This window comes from Glycine max, chromosome 17 (assembly GCF_000004515.6).
Source record: "Glycine max cultivar Williams 82 chromosome 17, Glycine_max_v4.0, whole genome shotgun sequence".
NCBI classification, from domain to species: domain Eukaryota; kingdom Viridiplantae; phylum Streptophyta; class Magnoliopsida; order Fabales; family Fabaceae; genus Glycine; species Glycine max.
In genome coordinates this window covers 7,645,338-7,664,492 of record NC_038253.2, presented here as the reverse complement: position 1 = coordinate 7,664,492, position 19,155 = coordinate 7,645,338, and the positions used below count along the sequence as shown (strand labels likewise).

At 33.3% G+C, this 19,155-nt stretch overlaps 4 protein-coding genes across 11 annotated transcripts; 3 read left to right on the top strand and 1 right to left on the bottom strand.

Moving 5' to 3' along the window:
- The first annotated feature begins 110 nt into the window (after nt 1-110).
- LOC100803762 (uncharacterized) lies at nt 111-1,512 on the top strand. The gene is made up of 2 exons (XM_006600612.4): nt 111-309; nt 770-1,512. Exons 1-2 carry the CDS (start codon nt 177-179, stop codon nt 1,384-1,386), a joined length of 750 nt encoding a protein of 249 aa, XP_006600675.2. The 5' UTR covers nt 111-176; the 3' UTR covers nt 1,387-1,512.
- A 2,252-nt stretch (nt 1,513-3,764) lies between these two features.
- On the top strand, nt 3,765-5,571 carry LOC102663649 (protein QUIRKY-like). The gene has a single exon (XM_006601368.4). The coding sequence runs from the start codon at nt 4,054-4,056 to the stop codon at nt 5,230-5,232; it is 1,179 nt and encodes a 392-aa protein (XP_006601431.2). The 5' UTR covers nt 3,765-4,053; the 3' UTR covers nt 5,233-5,571.
- A 6,283-nt stretch (nt 5,572-11,854) lies between these two features.
- LOC100805522 (mitochondrial outer membrane protein porin 1) lies at nt 11,855-14,005 on the top strand. Its single transcript, XM_003549614.5, has 5 exons — nt 11,855-12,072; nt 12,204-12,290; nt 12,939-13,000; nt 13,107-13,333; nt 13,502-14,005. Exons 1-5 carry the CDS (start codon nt 12,024-12,026, stop codon nt 13,812-13,814), a joined length of 738 nt encoding a protein of 245 aa, XP_003549662.1. The 5' UTR covers nt 11,855-12,023; the 3' UTR covers nt 13,815-14,005.
- Nucleotides 14,006-14,462: 457 nt separating this feature from the next.
- Nucleotides 14,463-18,047, bottom strand: LOC100804982 (hypersensitive-induced response protein 1-like). 8 transcript variants are annotated; one of them, XM_041010900.1, is made up of 7 exons: nt 17,900-18,027; nt 17,364-17,664; nt 16,637-16,835; nt 16,037-16,157; nt 15,850-15,941; nt 15,671-15,767; nt 14,463-15,264 (listed from the first exon to the last, which is right to left on the bottom strand). In XM_041010900.1, exons 3-7 carry the CDS (start codon nt 16,823-16,825, stop codon nt 14,909-14,911), a joined length of 855 nt encoding a protein of 284 aa, XP_040866834.1. In that variant the 5' UTR covers nt 16,826-16,835; nt 17,364-17,664; nt 17,900-18,027; the 3' UTR covers nt 14,463-14,908. The 8 variants fall into 8 exon arrangements, with proteins under 8 accessions (XP_040866834.1, XP_006600203.1, XP_006600202.1 ...); XM_006600140.3 differs by having other exon boundaries at nt 17,896-18,003; XM_006600139.3 differs by lacking the exon at nt 17,364-17,664 and having other exon boundaries at nt 17,896-18,047.
- Nucleotides 18,048-19,155: the final 1,108 nt, after the last annotated feature.

Sequence of the window (19,155 nt, the reverse complement as noted above, 5' to 3'; positions counted from 1 at the left end):
AAGTAAAGCAAGCCAACCATCAACTTGATCATGAAGAAAACATGTAAACCAAAGCACGTAATTACACGAGAATATATATACCATCCACAGTTTGCATGGAAAATATAACATTCACGTTTCTTCAATGCCATTTTATTGCAAACTTGAGGTTCATATTAGTTTTTAGTTCGTTCTCAATGGCCAGTGCAAGAGGTACTACAAGGGTTGGAGAAAGAACAAGGGCACGAACTCCAGTTGTGGAAGAGATGGTACCTAATTCTGGATGGACACTAGACTCTGCAGGACATTACCTTATAGTGGATCTTCCCGGTATTGCATCAAACACGTAATTCACTTTTGAACAGGCGAATAAATAGAATATGCGTATGAATTTAGAAGAATTCGATAACCCCCATAGAGAGACCAATGCTAATTTAGGGCAGTCGCTTCCTGCACCTGATCCGGAATGTAAATTTACATTCCCGGTTTAGCCTTTTCGGAAGCTTAAAAAGGTGTTGGAAACAAATTTTAAGGTGCAGGAAACAACTACTTTAATTTAGTTATAGTTTTTGGCTTGCTTCTTGTTTCCCTACCCAACCAAAAAATCTGTCTACTTTTAAGGTGCAAGCGTGCCATATTTTTTTTATAACCGAAGGACTATTTAATTAGTAGTTAAATTTACAATTACAAGGACGACTTCTTGTACAGTTCTCAATAAGGATTGATGCCGTGAAAACAAATATAACTTGTTTCTTTTTTTTCTTTTTTTTTTTTTATCTTGCTTCTTCAGATTTCAGGAAGGAAGAGGTGAAGCTCCAGGTTGATAGCTATGGCCGTATCGTTGTATCAGGAGAGAGGCACTTAAATGAGTGGAAACGTGTTCATTTTCGGCTGACTTTTCCCGCACCGCTGAACTCTGATATGGATAAGATAGCCGGAAAGTTTGATGGTGGAATCCTTTATGTCTATGTCCCCAAGCAAGTAACACATCAGAACAAAGAAAGTGCGACTGCGAAAGTTGGAAATCGCAAAGTTGAAAGATCAGAAGAAAAAGATCGCCATCAGCATGGAAATGGTGAAGTTGAAAGAGCAGAAGAAAAAGATTGCCATCAGCACGAAAATGGTGAAGTTGAAAGAGCAGAAGAAAATGATAGCCATGCACCCAAAGCTGATGAGGGGAGGAGAGGTCCCAGTCAGCATGATGACCATATAGAGCTTGCAGTAAAAAGAAACGAAAATGAACACATTGGAGAATTTCCTGAACAAGTAATAAGGAATTGGCATCAAGAATCCGCGTTAAGAAGTGCATTGGGGGTTTTGAGGGAAAACAAAGGTATTGTAATAACAGCTGTTATAGCATTTTCCTTGGGGTTGCTCGTATCTCGCAAATTCAACGGCTCAAGTTAAGTCCTTGACAAATGCATATCCCCCATTTCAGGTCATGTGCCTTTTACATGTATGTAAATAGAATAAACCATAAAGTATCATGCAGATATTCAAACATTAATAATATCTTTGCTTTGTCCTTTTTTCTTTCCAGTCTTAAAATCCGCATTCACAATATGATTTGATTTAGCATGTCATCAATCCTTTATCACATTAAATAAATCGAGTTATTTAAGAGGGCTCATTTGGGATAGGTTCGAGTCTGTACTTTAATATACCCCATCATCACCGTTATATTTGCTCATACTATGCTTTAATATCAAATGGCTACCATATAAAAGACTCAAAATCTCACCTCGTAATTAATTCGCATAGAATTATGAATCTAATGGCTACCATATGAAAGACTCAAAGTCTCACCTCGTAATTAATTCGCATAGAATTATGAATCCAATTGCTTTAATTGTCCTTGTCAAAGCATATATAACTTTATCAGCAGTTTATGGCAATCTGATCAAAGTCAAGTATTGTCTTTTCAGAGCTAATAATCTAATCTAAACAAAGTATTTTGAACCTAATATAAATTTCTTTATCTCTGCTTCCTTGACCCTCAACTAAGTAAAGGGGGAACCCAAGAAAGGGGTTATGCATGCATATTAGATATAGCAGGTGCATCAGATGCAATCACAATAAGATTATCTTCCTTAAAACCCTTCCTCCATGTTCCTTCTTCCTCAAATGCCCAGTTCTTCTCTCAAGCTACTATTCAACAATCTTAAGTGGGCTTCTATACTGTGATGAATCCTCAAAAAAAAAAAAAAAAGCTATAAACCAGCTGACATCACCTCTTCTTTTCAACACCTCCTTTGCATATATTTTTTAAACCAGTGGTTTTTCACTGACCTCATCTTGTATCTTGATCTAAATTATGCTGATTGGAAGAGCATCATATCATCAAAATTTACTTTTATCTTACAGGATCAGATTCTGCAAGTAGTCCACCAATTTAAAAAAGAGCAAAAGGATGTTGATTCGGGAAAGAGAAGTTTCTTTGGCATCTGTGCCATAAACTTATGAAATGTGACCAAATGTTCCTAACTTCTTTGTGTTTATCTAACATAACGAAATAAAGTTTCCCCTTCCTGATCTTAACAGAGAGTCACTTTGCTTGCAGAACTAACATTGTGTGGCTGCTTCTTCCAGTTACATAAACTATTTTCCTTCCTTTTATGCTTTCTTTTAAAATAAAAAATACATTAATATTACTTCCAAAAGATTTTTCAATTTTTTTATTAAAAGGTAGTAGTTGGTAGATAAGAATCATACAATACCTCATGAGCCAATTCCAAAATGCTGAAAAGAAAGAGCTTGTTGAACAAAGTTGGGATATAATAGAATTGTACCTCTGGGAGCTTCCTGAACACTAGTATAACCAATATAGTAGAAGACAATAGTTGCTGTTGCTTGACTTAGAAAAAGAAAGGTGCTTAGAGTTTTGAGATTTAGATGTTGACAAGCGATGCATGGTGAAGAATAAGGAACCAAAGGAGAGGAGAGGGGTATAAAGGTGATGCTTTGTCGTCGAACTTTATTCAAAATGCAAGTGCTTTTTGACAAAAAGGAAGGGCCCATAGTTGGGACGCGGAATCGTGTGCTTCCTGCCAAGGCTTTTTAACTTCCTTTGACAATATGATATGGTTATTGGCTAAAGACCCTATAGTTAAGGAGGGCTAATTACAAACCTATGTTCTAAGTTCAAACACTGTTATGAAGAGTGATGGACATTAGTAAAGGTTTTTTTTAGATATGGGCATATGGCTAATTAGTAGACACGATTTTCTAAGATTTCAGTCTCATGAATACTTGCTCTTGAATGTAAGTATAATATTTCACAGTACAATAGTACCTGTAAACCAATGACTTTATATTACTGATCAAGAGCACAAAGAAGAGATCTAAAGTGAAGAAACATTGGGCAAAAGTAAAGTTTCTCTCTATCAGTCCCTCCTAATTCTAGCTGAAGGGGAAGGGTATAACAAAAAATAAAAATAAAAGCATTTGTGAAAATAATATCAAGATATAGAGAAGGATTTTAAGTAAATCCAAAATTGAAACATTATTACACAAAAAGCATAAAACTATTCTCTGAACTCAAATCTAATATAATGATCACAAAGCGAGCGCACATGCGCACTAGCAATCAATGTCTTAAAACTAGATATAGAAATTTAGAATAAGGACTTTTTGTCTGTGAATAGAGAGAGGAGCTTGGGCATTCTCGCAAGACATTGAAATAAAAAAAAAAATATATATATATATATATATATTAAAACCTTAATCCTAATATATTCTGAAAAAAGAAAAATTTTAAGAAAAAAGGGTGAGGTGGATAACGAAGGTTGAGTGGAGGGAATTGGAAAAAAAGTTGAAAAGAAATCCTTCGCGAGAGAGCATGGAATCTAATCCGCCTCCCCACTGTCATCGCAAACAAACTTCAAAACCGTCCTCCATCCAACAGAAAAAAAAAAAAAAAAAAAAAAAACTAAATATAATTAAAAACAAAAAGCACCGCACAACGCAAAACGAACCTTACCTTACCTCTCTCTGTGAAACGTTGATCACAGTGAGTGACCGCTATCAACGGCATACACAGCGCGAGTTTGTTTATCCACATTCCGCAATGAGAAGATGATGACGACGCCGTTTCAGCAACCGCCCCAAACCGTACGGAGACTGGTGGTGGAAGTGGTGGACGCGCGCAACCTGCTCCCCAAAGATGGCCAAGGCAGCTCGAGCCCTTACGTGGTGGCGGACTTCGACGGTCAGAGGAAGCGAACCTCGACCCGGTTCAAGGAGCTGAACCCGGTATGGAACGAGCCTCTCGAGTTCATCGTCTCCGACCCGGAGAACATGGAGTTCGAGGAGCTCGAAGTGGAGGTCTACAACGACAAGAAGTTCGGCAACGGAAGCGGCCGCAAGAACCACTTCCTCGGGAGGGTCAAGCTCTACGGAACTCAGTTTTCCAGAAGAGGAGAAGAAGCTCTTGTTTACTACACGCTGGAGAAGAGAAGCGTGTTCAGTTGGATAAGAGGAGAAATTGGCCTCAGGATTTATTACTACGACGAGATGCTCATGGAAGAGGATAAACCTCCGCCGCCGCCGCCGCCGCCGCAGCAGCAGCAGCAGGAGCAAGGTGAGAGAACGGAGCAAAACAAGCCGCCACCGGGAGTGGTGGTTGTTGAGGAGAGACGTGTTTTTGAGACTCCTGGTGGACCGATGATGGAGCAATGCGTGCCTCTTCCTACAGGTCCTCCTCATTCGCCGCCGCGTGTTGTGGTCGTGGCTGAATCTCCGCCGCCAGTGGTTCATGTTTCGCAGGATCCACCGTTGCCGGAAATGTGTGAGCCTCCTCCGGCGTCGGAAATGCAGTTTCAGCCCGAGGTGAGGAAAACGCAGGCCAACAGAGGGGAGAGGGTGAAGATTTTGAAGCGGCCGAACGGGGATTACTTGCCTAAAGATATTTCTGGAAAGAAAACTGGTAATGAGTCTGAGCGAGTTCATCCCTTCGATCTGGTGGAGCCAATGCAGTACCTGTTTGTCAAAATCTGGAAGGCGCGTGGGCTCGCTCCTCCTAGTGAAGGCCCAATCGTGAGGGTTCGGATGTCGAGCCAATCCAGGAGATCCAAGCCCGCCAGCTACAGGCCCAACGAGCCCACCGATTCGCCGGAATGGAACCAGACATTCGCGCTGGGTTACAACACCACCGACGCGAACAACGCCGCCACGCTGGAGATTTCGGTTTGGGATTCCCCGACGGAGAATTTCCTCGGCCGCCTTTGCTTTGACCTTTCTGACGGAGAAAATTAATTAATCATTAAATCATAATAAATTCTTTAATTTAATTAATCATCAAATATTAAAATAATTTCTTTAATAAAAATTAAAACACTAATGTGTGTGACTCATAGATTCAAAACTAAATTCATAATATATTAATCAAATTATATATTAACCAAAGTAAGCATCTAACAATATTCCTCAACATTCACGATAACATGAAATAATATTTATTATTTACAAGAACCAAATAGAAAGATAATGTAATATTTTCTTTCACATCATTTATAGCTCTAAATTAACTCTAGACTATGATATTTATGTCAAACTTAAATATGTTAATATATGTAGTGAATGATTTAAGAAAACTCATTTATTCATTCGTCCTTCTAAATGTTTTAATTTTATTATAAAGTTCAAAACTCATTACTGAGAGTTAATGAAGTTCATCTTGATTAATCATTAACTCTATAGGTATGTAGTAATATTCAATGTTCATTCAATCAACTTTAAAATATTAGGTGTTTGGAATCAAAATATAACAAATGACATATTAATTACTATAACAATCTCATGTCAATATAACAAATGACATATTAATTACTATAACAATCTCATGTCAAAGAAAATTTTACACTTTTTCTTGAGAATTTCCCTTGATAGTATAAGGTAATATTATCTGCTAAAAAATTTCAATTGAGTCAGTTCAACACACACACACATATACGGATTATTAATTTTTTATTCATAATAATTCTATGATCAAGAACAATCTAAATTAAAATTATAAGATGCTTATTTTTCATTTTCAAATAATCTCTATTATGATAATAAATCTTTAATTTTAATCAAAGACCTTATTAAGTCAATTGTTTTTATCAACCCGTATAAAAACGATAAAGAACTAATAATACTTTATTATTGGAATTAGAATTAATCACAAGATGTATTAAATCTTAGATATATATAATTATTTCCAAAAATTACAAACTTTCATTAACTTGGACATAAAAAAATTTCATAGTGTATATGATAATTATTTTAATTTTGTACTTGATTTTATTTTATACATACGAATCTCAAAAATATATATTTTAAAAGCAAAACAACAATTTTTTTGGTTGACTCATTTTTTATGTTTAATGTTAACTAATTGGTAAGTGTATCAATTTTATTACAAGTAGTAAAGATTAAAACGGAAGATCGAGTATCGAGTCCACATGAACTTTGTTTGTACTTGCGTTGATAAATACCAATTTGTAAACAAAAGATGAAGAATTATAATAGAATTAAGAAGAAAGAAATGAATTGAATTTAAAAGACAAGAATAATAAAATAAACAAGATGAATGCAAAAGATGACTTGAGAATCCAATTATGTTGGGTCTAACATGCTAAGTACCCTTGATGCAATATTAATGTTTTTCTCTATTAATTGTTTTCTCAATTTTCACTCACATCTACTAAGACACTCAACTCTGATTCCTCACGATAAAGGACCTAATTTATGTATTCTTTCCCAAATCCCAAATTCATTTGCAAAGATTGAATAATAAAGTGCATTAAGTATGAAGATGTATGGAGAGGCACAACAAAGTCACTCTATCTCTAGAAGTGAATTGTTGAGAAGTCATTTCCCAATTCTTTAAAAATCACCATTTTTCAATGTATAACCCATAAAAACTAATGCATGGATGGTCAAACCACACAATAAAGATGAAGAGCAGAAAAGAGACAATAGAAATTGAAATTGCATTTAATAGATAAGAAGAGTAGTTACATTACAAGGGCATTGACTGCTAGGCTCCCAATAGAGAGGGTTTAACCTCATAGTCATGAGAGACTTTACACTTCAGAGGCTAATAGAAGAATGGGCTGAATGACTAATAGCATGAACAGGGGGAATGACTAAGAAAGAGGTTTTCTTGCAAGGGAGAGACTCAAACTTTGGATTGGATTTCTTCACTAGAAAGCTATGAGACTCGGTGTGTCTTCCTCTTTTGTTTCCTTCTCCTCACATAGACTACTTAATTTTCATGCTGACTTTGCGTTTAGTGCGAGAATAGGCTACTTAATTTTAACATTGACTTCACACTAAGCGCGCCTTTAGGCTTCGTTGTGAGCTTTTCCACGCTAAGCCTGGGTGACGCATTAAGCGAGTTGTCCACTTCTTCCATTTTTCTTCAAGGCTTTTTCTTTTCATTCTTGCCTTAATTTCCCTTCAAAGCACTTGAATTCTTTCTCTCTTGACTTCTGCAGATAAAAAATAACGAAGATGCTAATTTCTTTATTATTTCATTAAAACAATAATAAAGTAAAGAAATTATATTCATTTATTAGTCAAAATTAACTATCAAATTAAGTCATATTTTACCGTTATGATTTAACAAACATTTTCCTTAATTTATTACGACTTTTACCATATCCATATGTTACTACTAGTACTTTATAGTGATATTTGAATGATGATTTTAATTGTTAATTAAGGATAATAGGGAAGATATATGCATGGTTGTAAATACCTAACACAATCTTATGCTGGGAAATAGGAAGGCATCGTGATTGGCAGGGGATGGCTATTTAATCAGAACATATGATCTGCATGTGGCAGAAAAGTTAATACATTGCCACATGACAACTGCAATCCACCAAATAATTCAAAGATAATATAAGTTTTGCTTTCAGCGGATTTTGACGCAGAAACTCCAGAAAATATTGACTTCATTCATGGAGCCAGTGTATGGAGTTCAGACTTCAGAGTACAGGCCAAATTTGGGTGCCTTTGATTTCCACAAACATGGGCTCCCTCTCTGAACCCAGTGCGATGGGAATAAACTTCCTGCGATGTCACAGACTATTTTTGTGGCACATATGCCATAAATGATATGTTGATAAATACACTAACGTCTAAGAAAATGCAAGTGTCCCTTTGCTTTGAAGGAATGAAAGTGATTTGAAAGTAAATTGAGATAAAAAAAAAGTGAAATACTTAAATTAAAGTAAAATATAAAAGTGAGATTTATATTAATTTTTGAAATTTTCATCTCAAATACTTTTTTAATACTCTTTTTAAGTATAATTAAATCAAACACTATCTAAGTCCAATGTTTCTTTATAAAGGGTATTTTTTTGGGTGTAATGTTCTTTCAATTTCAATTTATAAAATAATCATGTTTATAAATTAATCTCATTTTTATTCTTTTTCTTTTATTTTTTTGTCTTCTTCGAAATTTGGTCAATTTTACCAATTTGAATAAATCAATAAATAATTAAGCGACAAGTTGAGTAACTACTACTACTTAACGATGTAAGTTTAATAACTGTGTGAAGTAAACTAATTGCAATTAGTATGTATCTGTCATCAAAGTTCTGTTTGTGAAAAACTAGTTATTTACAACTACATCTATCCCAATCTTGGCCCAATAATGTTATTTCTGTAAGGGAAATAGTCAAAGAGACGTGTGTAGATGCAAACTACCTTGGACATCCTATGAAATTACTTGGGATTGGCTTTAAGCATTTTCTTTAATAGAGTCACATTTCTAACCGTATGTAAGGAACTATAGGCCACTGGACTATCTCATGTAAAAGAATTATGAGGCATTAGGCATAGCCAGCTAAAAAGAGCACAAAGGCTTTTTTAGGTTAAACGAAGATTGATCTTCAAGTGCAAAGGTAGAAAGAACATCCGTGCAGCACGATCAAAAGTTAGCCCTTGGTGATTTATAGTATCATTGCTAAAAAGATAAAAGTTACTCTATACATATATTTCCCAGAATTAACATGGATGTCAAATTGTCAACTCTTTTGCCTCTTGGTGCTATTGTATTTTAGTATGTTTCATCCATTAAAGTGACGTGGGTTTTAAATTAAAACCATAAGCATTCACAAGACTTTTTCTTAGTACAAGACCCCGAAGGACATATCTCTGTTGTGTCATTTATGGTGTCCACGGTAATAAACGTTGTGAGTACTAAGTGTATAGTAGATACCAATGTTTGGATTTTCATTCACACGTAACTCAGTGCACCGTAATGTGAAAGGAGGAAATTGGTGAATTTTTCAGTGTTCATTGTGGTTTCTAAGGGAAATCCAAACACATACTAAAAGCTTTTAGGTAGAAAATCCAAACACATACTAAGATTGCCTGTAGTCAGGGTAATCACTGCAAGATCCAATGGCTACTATTTTTTTACCTTATATTTTATTAACTTTTTTATAAGCGAAAAATAAAATTTAGTGGTGAAGATTCCTTGTTACTTCCCTGCAGAAAATCCAAGTTCCCCGTAGCACGGCCCAATAATCAATTGGCTATGAACTTTAGTAAATATTGACTTCATGGAAGGAGCCACTGCATGGAGAGACTAATTTAATTTGTGAACCACAAATTTCAACACAAACTTAACTTCTTTTTTTGTGTGTAAGAGATACGATTCGTATTATAATTTTGCTCGGGTTGGGCACTTTGGCTCAGGGCTTGTGTAAATTCTTGAATCAGACTTATATTCATAAACTTAAGATTTCTTCAATTTTTTTAACCGGAAGTTTTAAACTCTTCTTTTTTTGGTACATTATTATTTTTTTTGGGTACATATTTTTAACTCTTTAGAGTACACGTCTTTGATTCTTATTTCCTACAAATAAAAAAATATTATTCGGTTTTAAACTATAATCTATGCTGGTGTTTTACAAAATCGTATAGCATACAGCCATAAGCCCATAATGAAAATGAGAGATTATCAATCTCTTTATTATAATTATTACAAATATATTTGTGGTGCTTTTTTTTATATCTGAGAATTAAAATTATTTTTTTATCTTTAAAGAATTAAATTATCATCATCTCACACTTTTAGGACCAACATATATGTTTATCCAGTTTTTAGTGATAAATGTCCACTCATAATTATTTAGAGTTTCTCTCTGTTTTCTCACGATTTTTTCAAACATCCTCTTATTTTACATCTTTCCAATAATGGAATAACAACCAAACATTTTTTAGGACATGACTAAATCATTTTAGTTAATTTTTAATTTTATACTAATTAAAAAACTTATTTAAAGATTCGATAAATAATTTTTTTAAAGTAATTTAATTTTTTTAAAATACTAATTGAAGTAGTATTTTTTAAATACTAAATTCTAAATTCTATTTTTTTTATTTCATTTTTATCCTTAAAATATTTATTTATTTTTCTATTATTACTATTAAATATTATTTATGTCATCTTATATTTTCTAATTACTTCAATAATTAGTGATACTGAATACTTATAATTTAATTAGTTAACTTAAAAAAAAATTATTATCACTTATCAACTTTCAACTACATGTTAATTTTCTCAAACACAGTATGATTTGTTATATAAATCAAACAGCTGGCACAAAAGCTTTATTTTCTATCTCACTCCATTCACTCAGTTTTTACCCTTTCTTTCTTGCTTTGTTTATATCCAACATTGAATAATTTCACACTTTTCAATCTCTTGCAAGTTTTAAGCTTTAGGGAAGAAAAAAAAAACGTATTTTTTACATACAAAAAAAGTGTAATTTGCGTATGTTGCATAAATGGTTAGAGAAGCCCGCGCTCGTGCGAGCTGGACTTTGGATCTGACTGAGATGCAATAGCCTCAAAAAGACAAAACAAAACCAAACAAAAAGAAAAGAAGTAAACCCAAGAAAGCTAGCGAAGTGTATTTAGAAAAGGAAAGTTAGACAATATGCAAGGCACTTCCCTATACGCATGATTGTATATACTAATTTTATTTTAGTTTATTTTGTAAAGTCTTTTTCCAACATGATTTCCATTGGCTATGAATTTTATTTTTTTATCGATAAATATTAAACATTAATTATTATTTTTTTTAACAAGAATAATTGATTCCACAGCATCTTTTTCTCTTTTCTTGTTACCATCTAGTTAATCATATAATTTCTTGCACATAGAAAATTGTCTCAATTGTAGTGAAGTGTTCATCGCAATTGGTCGTGGATAAACAAATGAAATTAATTAATGCCATGATTGAAAAAGTATAGACTCTGGTCTCCAAACAACGATGAAATTGTGAGTATAATCAACAATTAAAATGACCATGGCAGGTTGACATGAGAAATGTTATGTACTTCCACAATACATAACGCACGTCCCATCACGCGGTGCTCAAGAAGAAGAGCAATATTATATTAGAGAACATAAATATTATATTGCCCCATAATTTTGTTCATTTATGAGACTATCGTGGAGATTAAAAAAGATAATTGAGTTTGATTTTAGTGCAGTTGTTAAATAGTGACAAGATAAACTGGATTAAATGCTTCCAAAATGTAGCTAATCTCTAAATAATTATAGTCAGCTTAAGCTTAAAGCAACAATGACTTTACTATAAAAAGGTAACCGTTAGATTTCCCTCATTGTTGACCAAAAAACAAGTAAAAAGGATTTCCCTTCCTTTCAAATGAAACATGCATATTACAACCTTATTATTATATGTACATACGTGAATTCACAAGAGCCAGCGTCTATGTCCAGAAGCAGTAACAGTGTTTGTCTATGTTAGCTCGTGTTCTTTCTCTTTGTCATCATCTTTAGGTGTCATTTTTAGAGTACGAAATGATAGGTGCAATTGTTTTATGGAAGTTTCGTTATATATGCAGGTTTCAATTGAGTCATTTTGTTTGTGTACCAAAAAAGTAAGTCATGTTGTACAACAAGAGGAAACTTCCTTTGCCCTTCTTTCCCTCCCAATAAATTCTCATCCCAACAAATCATGAAAGGGTGAAACACAAAAAATAAATTGATTTCTAAGCATTTGTTTTAGCAAAATGAGCACCTGTCCGGGGATATATTTTGATATTGGCAAGAAGGCTAAAGGTTTCATCAATTCGTTATTATTATTATGCATTTTTCTTTTTAATCTTTCACAAAAATGAATTATAATCCGTGGATCTTAGAGTTGCCTTCCCGATCATATTGTAACACAAATTTGTTTACTTTTGTATTAGATGTTCTTCACACGGACTATTCAAATCTATCTCCAATTCATTTTCACTACCAATTCATGGACTATAATGTAGACCTCTCTTGTAAAGGTAATGTGAATATCAACTCAATCTTTTTCTTTTCTTTTTTTCATTTCTACTTCTGCTTGAAACAAGTTCATTTTTGTTATTATTGTTTAATGTTATTCAGTTGGAGAAGGGGTCATTAATATAGATAACAAATGAGTAAACTGATATTTCGATCATGAAAATTATGCTCATTTTGCAATTTAGTTGTCATTTAAATTACATCATGATTTAGTCCTTAAAATTTCAGACTTGTTTCTGAGTCTCTTTTCTATCCCTGGTAGGGATTATTCAATTACTAAATCATATACATAATTTAGTTCAAGGTTGAAATTGCAAGTTACACTTTCAATGATAAAAACACCATTTTACTCCATAACAAATACCACCAACAGAGATTTAACTCACATATACAGTTTTTCTTCAACCCTCAATTTTTTGTTGGTGAATTTTCAGTCTTCATTTCATTTGATTAGCATCTAACTTGCACCGAGGGAACCAGTCAGTGCCTCATAAGTCATGAATCATATAGTGATACCCATATAAAAAAGCATCAATTAGTCCTGAAAGTTTTCCATAATCAATATGAGAGCCACGCGAATTTCTTAAAAAGCCAAGGAATTGCATGCGGCATGTCTGACTTTAGTGCTTTTGCTGCCACATCCATTACAGTAGATGAACTTGTACCTGGATTCAAGAGCCTTTTCAAATGCACCATACCTGATTCTGGGAAGGTAAAGTTAATATTTACTTGCCTATGGACTATTAGTATCATCAACCTTAGTCATTTTAATTATTGATTTTCTTGTTTCATCTGACTATTTTCTGGAATCATCATAGTTGGAACTACAACACTTGAGCAACTACACTGGGATTACTGGGTGCATTGGATTAGAAGGAAACCTAGAAAAAGGATATGACCCTGTTCTAAACTTATCAGGTCTTGTAGGAACAAACATTCTGTCTCTAGGAGGCAATGTTGCACTTGACCTACCAACAAGAACAATCAGCAAGCTGAATGCAGGCTTAGGCCTCAACACTAACTTCCTTGTTGCTTCCTTGACCATGTGAGATATGTGCTACAAAAAGTATACAAACTAAATTTATCAGAAAATGTATAGGAATTAGGAACATCAATTTGTTACCTCTAAACTAACTAGAGAATTTAATCATTACTATTTAGTGCTCTCCTCTTGTTACTTTCTTCAAGCCTGAAGTTTGGTGTTGTGCTGCAGGCATGACAGCTTTGACATAGTGAAAGCCTCTTGTTATCATGAAGTGAACCTCCTAACCAAGACCGCCATTGCAGCAGAGCTGAAGCATAGCTTGTCAATGGGGGAGACTAGTGGCACCATTGGTGCTCAGCATGCATTTTTTCCACAAACATTGCTAAAGGCTCGATTTGACACCTTTGGCAGGGCAGGTGCTCTTATTCAACAAGGGTTCTGGGAGAGATGTTTTGTAACTATGGCTGGAGAAGTGGAATTTAAGAACTCAGATAATAATTTGCATCCCAAGGTTGGAGTCTCTGTGGCTTTAAAACCCTAGTCAATACCATTTAGATAAGCTTCCATCTCCAATTGAGAGGTTGTTGGATGTAAGGAGACTTCAAAATGACGGCACAAACTGGATGAAACTTGTTGATTTTCCCCATCCATTTTCTTCAATATTCAACAACTGTATGAGTACCATGTGTAGTTCTACTCACAATTTTTATTAATAAAATTATTATAATACTAGTGGTAGGTATTTGTTTATCAGTTTTACCTGTTTGAAGTTTAAATTCATTCCTGCTTATTCTTTTAGAAGTTGAATATCTGAAACAAATAGCTCCAGAATTACTTTTTTTCTTGGATGAGATGGTAGCTGCTGTGTTACTTCTGTTCTTTACTTCGTTGTTGAACGACTTTACTATTTGTAAAGGGGAAGCAGTTGTACGTTTTCTTAGAAAAAAATGAGCACTGCAATACAGGCAAACCTACATATTCCAAGGGAATATTTTGTAACATAACTTGGTAATATTTTAGTTTTATGGAGAATATGATGAGTAGAAGCATTTTTTATTTGTTCAAAAAATGGAAGGTTAGAAAGCGTAGTATTTAATTTAACAATTAGCATGAAGCACTCTCTAACAGTATATAGTTATCTACTCTCTAACGGTATATAGGAAATTTCTTGTTTATGCAACTTTCACAATTTAGTCAACATATATATACAGGGATACTTAATAGTTTAGTTATGCATGATTCACAATATAGACAACAGAATATACAGTATTACTTGACTGCTTGAAAGTATAAATCGAAAGAGTAAGTCCTTGAACTGGTCCTTCAAAGATTTTGGTCAACAAATCAATCCCACAAAGATACAAATCAAATACTAAATTCTTGTGTTACCACTTCTTTAGTCCTCTAAGAAAAAAATTGGTAACATTTTAGATATTTGTGGGACTGATTTGATAGAAAAAATCTTTTGAAGATTAATGAGATGATGCCATAATCTTTGGAGGATCAATTTTGCAGTTTATTCTAAAACAAAATCACAAAACACACTGCACAGAACAGAAATACAGGTAGACACAGGTGCTATAACTTCACCATACTCCAATTCAAACCAAACACAAGATCTAGGTGGAGTAGAGGCTACTGATGAGAAGCCTGAAGAAGTCCCTCCCGAATTTGACCAGCTACATCACGAACAGCACCAGGTCCATGTGGAATGAACACAGCAGAAGACTTAGAGGCAGCACCAATTTCTTTCATAGTGTCAAAATACTGAGTGACAAGGACCATGTCCATGACATCTTTTGCAGTTGTCCCAGGTACATTAACTGAGAATCCAAGCACACTATCTCTCAAGCCATCCACAATTGCTTGGCGTTGGCGAGCAATACCCAGTCCAGAGAGATACTTAGACTCAGCCTCACCCTCGGCTCGTTTAATTAGCAAGATCTTTTCTGCCTCTGCCTTCTCATTAGCTGCCATCCTCAATCTTGCAGCTGATAAAGGGTAAAAAGCAGCAGAAAAAAATGTCAATCTGTAGCACTCGGCAGAGGAACTAGGTAAACTATTATAAACACAAAAATCATTTGAGTCCAAAATTACACTTCATACGATATCTAGTTAATACATGAGTCATACAAGATTGAATTGATTTAATGAAGGCAACCTGATCACATTATGTAGTGAAAGTAACAAAAGGTAATCCTAATTAATATTTTCTGCAATAAATTAGATTTAGGATCTAATACTCAAGAATAAGAGCTTGCAAAGGACAAGAAGCTGTGTATACCATGAGGAAAAAGGAAGATATTTGTCATATTACTTAAAATTAATTGTCTCCTTTTGGAGATAAACAAATTATGGGCAGAAACTGAACATACAAGTTCTACTAATATAACATACCAGCATTGATTTCATTCATGGCCCGCTTCACATGCTCATCTGGATCTATATCAACAATCAGTGTTTGAACAATTTCATACCCATAAGCTGACATAGCCTATGAAGACAATAAAGCATCAGATCCAAATTAACATAAATTCACAGTTCATCTTATAAGTAAATAATATTATTAAAAAAACCTTCTCAAGTTCTTCTTCCACAGCTTTGGCAATTTCATTTTTCTGCTCAAAAGCATCATCTAAGTTTAGTTTTGGAACACTTGCCCTAATTACTGCAATGAAAATAGAAATTTCACCTAAGCTGATATAATATGCTTAAACCACTTATTGTAGGTTTCGTACTGTTACTCAGTATTAAGGTTTATACCATCAAAAACATAGGCTTGAATTTGGGTCTTTGTATTGCTCAATTTGTAAAAAGCATCATTGGCCTTCTCTGCCAGGGCACGATATTGAATAGAAGCAACAACGTTGACAAAGACATTATCCTGTAAGCAAATAAACATTAAAACCAATAAAATTCAATTCAATAGAAAAATATAAGAAACATGTACAGAGTAACATGTCATGCATGGATATAATTGAAAGCAGACAATACTAGTGAAAGAGACAATGAACATACAACAACAACCAAGCCTTTTCCCACTAGGTGGAGTGAACTACATAGACTAAATGATGCCATAATGTTCTACTGAAAATCATTTCTGTAGACAAATGATTGACCCCAAAATCCTTTGTATTTGTTTTCCTATAGTTTTTCTAGGTCTCCGTCTACCTCTAGCAACAGGACTACCCTCTTGCTGACAATAAACTTGAAGGGTTCAAAATAACTGAGCACAAGAATGGCAACAAAATACACTTAATAAAATTAAAAGATGTCCATGCCAAAAAGTATTCACGGCAATTAAAGATCATGCAATGACTTAAAAGGATTTGGTTAGAGCTGAAGTGCCAGACAATAACAAACCTTTGTTTTGGTCTCACATCGAAGATCCAGTTGCTGTAGCCGAAGAGAGAGATGACCAGCAAGTTGTTTTCCAAGGAACCATGGCATGCAATGGCATCCTGGCTGAAGTACCTTCTCAAATCGTCCAAATCCTTCTCTTATAGCCACTGTTGATTGATCAACTTGCACACAACAAAAAAGATTCCCCATTTGCTTTTAACTGCAATGTTCATATGTATCAGCAAGATGTAGCAAACTTGAGGATGATAATTATAACATGCATGAACTGAATGAAAGAAAATAGAAGGATTTTGACCAAACACCAACTGCCAATATACAAGCTATATATAGACATAAGGTCAACTGGAAATTATTTAACACATTCCAATGGCAAAACCAACAGTAAAATCCATTGATACACATTGAGTCACAGTCCTCAACAGGAGAGAAACCTGTGTTCATACCAACAAACTTCTACTATAGTACTTCTTGTTTAATTGATATATCAATGCACTAGAGGCGAAGCACAGTAAGGTTGAAGATGAAAAGGTTTTGGTATCAAAAGTATTTTATCAAAGCATCGATTGAGTTATTCCTACAAGCAATTCAATGAAGGGCATGCAACACGAATACAGTAGAAGAGTTTAGCCATTAAAAAGGATGACCAAAATTTATACTCAAATGTCATCCAATGGAAAAAAGCACCACATCAAACACACGTAGATGAATTAGGGACAGGAAAACTTACAAAGTTACAACCTAGAAGCAAAATACAGTGAGGATCAGAATGACAATAAATGCTTCGAAAGCAAAGCTGACTTGGGAGAGCTCTTGCATAAATTATAAGCAAGTAGCTCTCGAATACTGAGGGTAGACAAATACTCGGTATTCTTGATATATTCCATAGTCGTAGTCATACATAAATACAATTTATATATTGTCTGTCAGAAACCCAGAATTGCAAGCTAACCGGCATGACAAGCCAATCACAATCTCTTGAAGGAGATATCATTTACAATCCAAAGTCGTAGTTGTCATGCAGATACAACCTAGAAAAGTATATAATAGTACCTTTGTTTAATTTATGTGTGGAACAAGAGAACACAAAGACAAGTCCAAACATAAAAATATATAAATAATTAACCAATTGGGTAAACTCTAACAGCCATTAGACACGGACTATGCCGAGTTTGGAAGCAATCCCTCCAGATATCAACTACGAAAGTTAAAGGGCTGAAATTGAATTACAGTTGTAAGAAAACTATGAATGAATTAATTACCTACTATTAAGTTTTTTGCTTAATCAAACAATTGATCCTCCGAAACAACGCAAGAACTGTACTGTTCAGAATTTCAGATAAGTGGATTTACGAAGTGCAGGTCAACCAAAGACGACTTCAAAAGTCTAATAATAATTGACATGGATGGGATAATAATTTTTCTATACATTTTCTTGGTATAATAATTTTTTTGAGCAATTTTTTGGTATGATAATCTTTCTATACACATTTTTCTATTCATGAAAACCAGAGTGCATGCATGACCCGTGTTATGCACGGATCAAAATTTTTATGAATAATTATATAAAATATTTTAAATATAATTTTCATGTATTATGAATTTTTTATAATTTTTAATTTATTTTAATCATGAATTATAAAGTATAATATTTTAATCAAATAATTGGACACAAATAATTAATATGTTAAATTAAGATCAAATTATTTAAGTATTTTTTGAGTTTGATTATTAGTAGAAATAATTATTGATTGAGCTTTTTTTTTTCCGGTCAAATTCAATTAGTTAGCATCTCTTTTCCTTAATAAACCAGGATAAAAAAAATATAATATTTTTAATTATTAATTATTTTTATTTATTATAGATATATATTTGATTACATATATGATACACTATAATCTTTAAAAAATAATAAATGAGATTTTTTTATATAAATTAGGTAAGGTGGTAATTTAAATAATTATTATAAAATAATACTTCGATCAATCTAACGTAAGAATTTCTAACTACAATAAAAAAAATAAAACAAAATACTTTATGGAATAACATTTTCAACTATATATTTTAAATTAAAACATAAATCAAGTGTCATGTGTCAAGCACAACTATATGTTAATTTGTCAATAATGTGTTAAAATATTTTAATTTTTTAGCATATAATTTTTTTTTAAAAATTGAATTAGAAATTATGAACTAAAAATAATAAAAAATTTGTGCAAGATATCAATCATGTATCATAAAAGGATAACAACTTTAAATTATTAGTTAGTATTGGGCAAAAATAAATAGTTGCTGAATATATGATTAATTATTATATTTAAAATAAACATGGAGAGAAATAAAAAGTAATAGTTGAAATTATGATTAGATTTTGATTATATGTGGTAGAATTAACCGAAATGTTAACGGGAAGTTATAAATATAATTGGAAGTTGAAAAATTAGTTAAAAATTGAAAAGATTAATTTATTAAATTAGTAAGTGTCTGATGAAACTAATGATTGAAGTAACTGAAAAATAATA

Coding starts and splice junctions, on each gene's coding strand:
- LOC102663649 (XM_006601368.4), top strand. CDS start 4,054: ATGATGACGACGCCGTTTCAGCAACCGCCCCAAACCGTACGGAGACTG.
- LOC100805522 (XM_003549614.5), top strand. CDS start 12,024: ATGAGCACCTGTCCGGGGATATATTTTGATATTGGCAAGAAGGCTAAA. Junction 12,073..12,203: donor TATTGGCAAGAAGGCTAAAG/GTTTCATCAATT, acceptor CTTTTGTATTAG/ATGTTCTTCACACGGACTAT. Junction 12,291..12,938: donor TGTAGACCTCTCTTGTAAAG/GTAATGTGAATA, acceptor CATCCATTACAG/TAGATGAACTTGTACCTGGA.
- LOC100804982 (XM_006600139.3), bottom strand. CDS start 16,825: ATGGGGAATCTTTTTTGTTGTGTGCAAGTTGATCAATCAACAGTGGCT. Junction 16,158..16,636: donor GATGTGAGACCAAAACAAAG/GTTTGTTATTGT, acceptor ATTTGCTTACAG/GATAATGTCTTTGTCAACGT. Junction 15,265..15,670: donor CATGAATGAAATCAATGCTG/GTATGTTATATT, acceptor ACCCTTTATCAG/CTGCAAGATTGAGGATGGCA.
- LOC100803762 (XM_006600612.4), top strand. CDS start 177: ATGGCCAGTGCAAGAGGTACTACAAGGGTTGGAGAAAGAACAAGGGCA. Junction 310..769: donor CCTTATAGTGGATCTTCCCG/GTATTGCATCAA, acceptor TTGCTTCTTCAG/ATTTCAGGAAGGAAGAGGTG.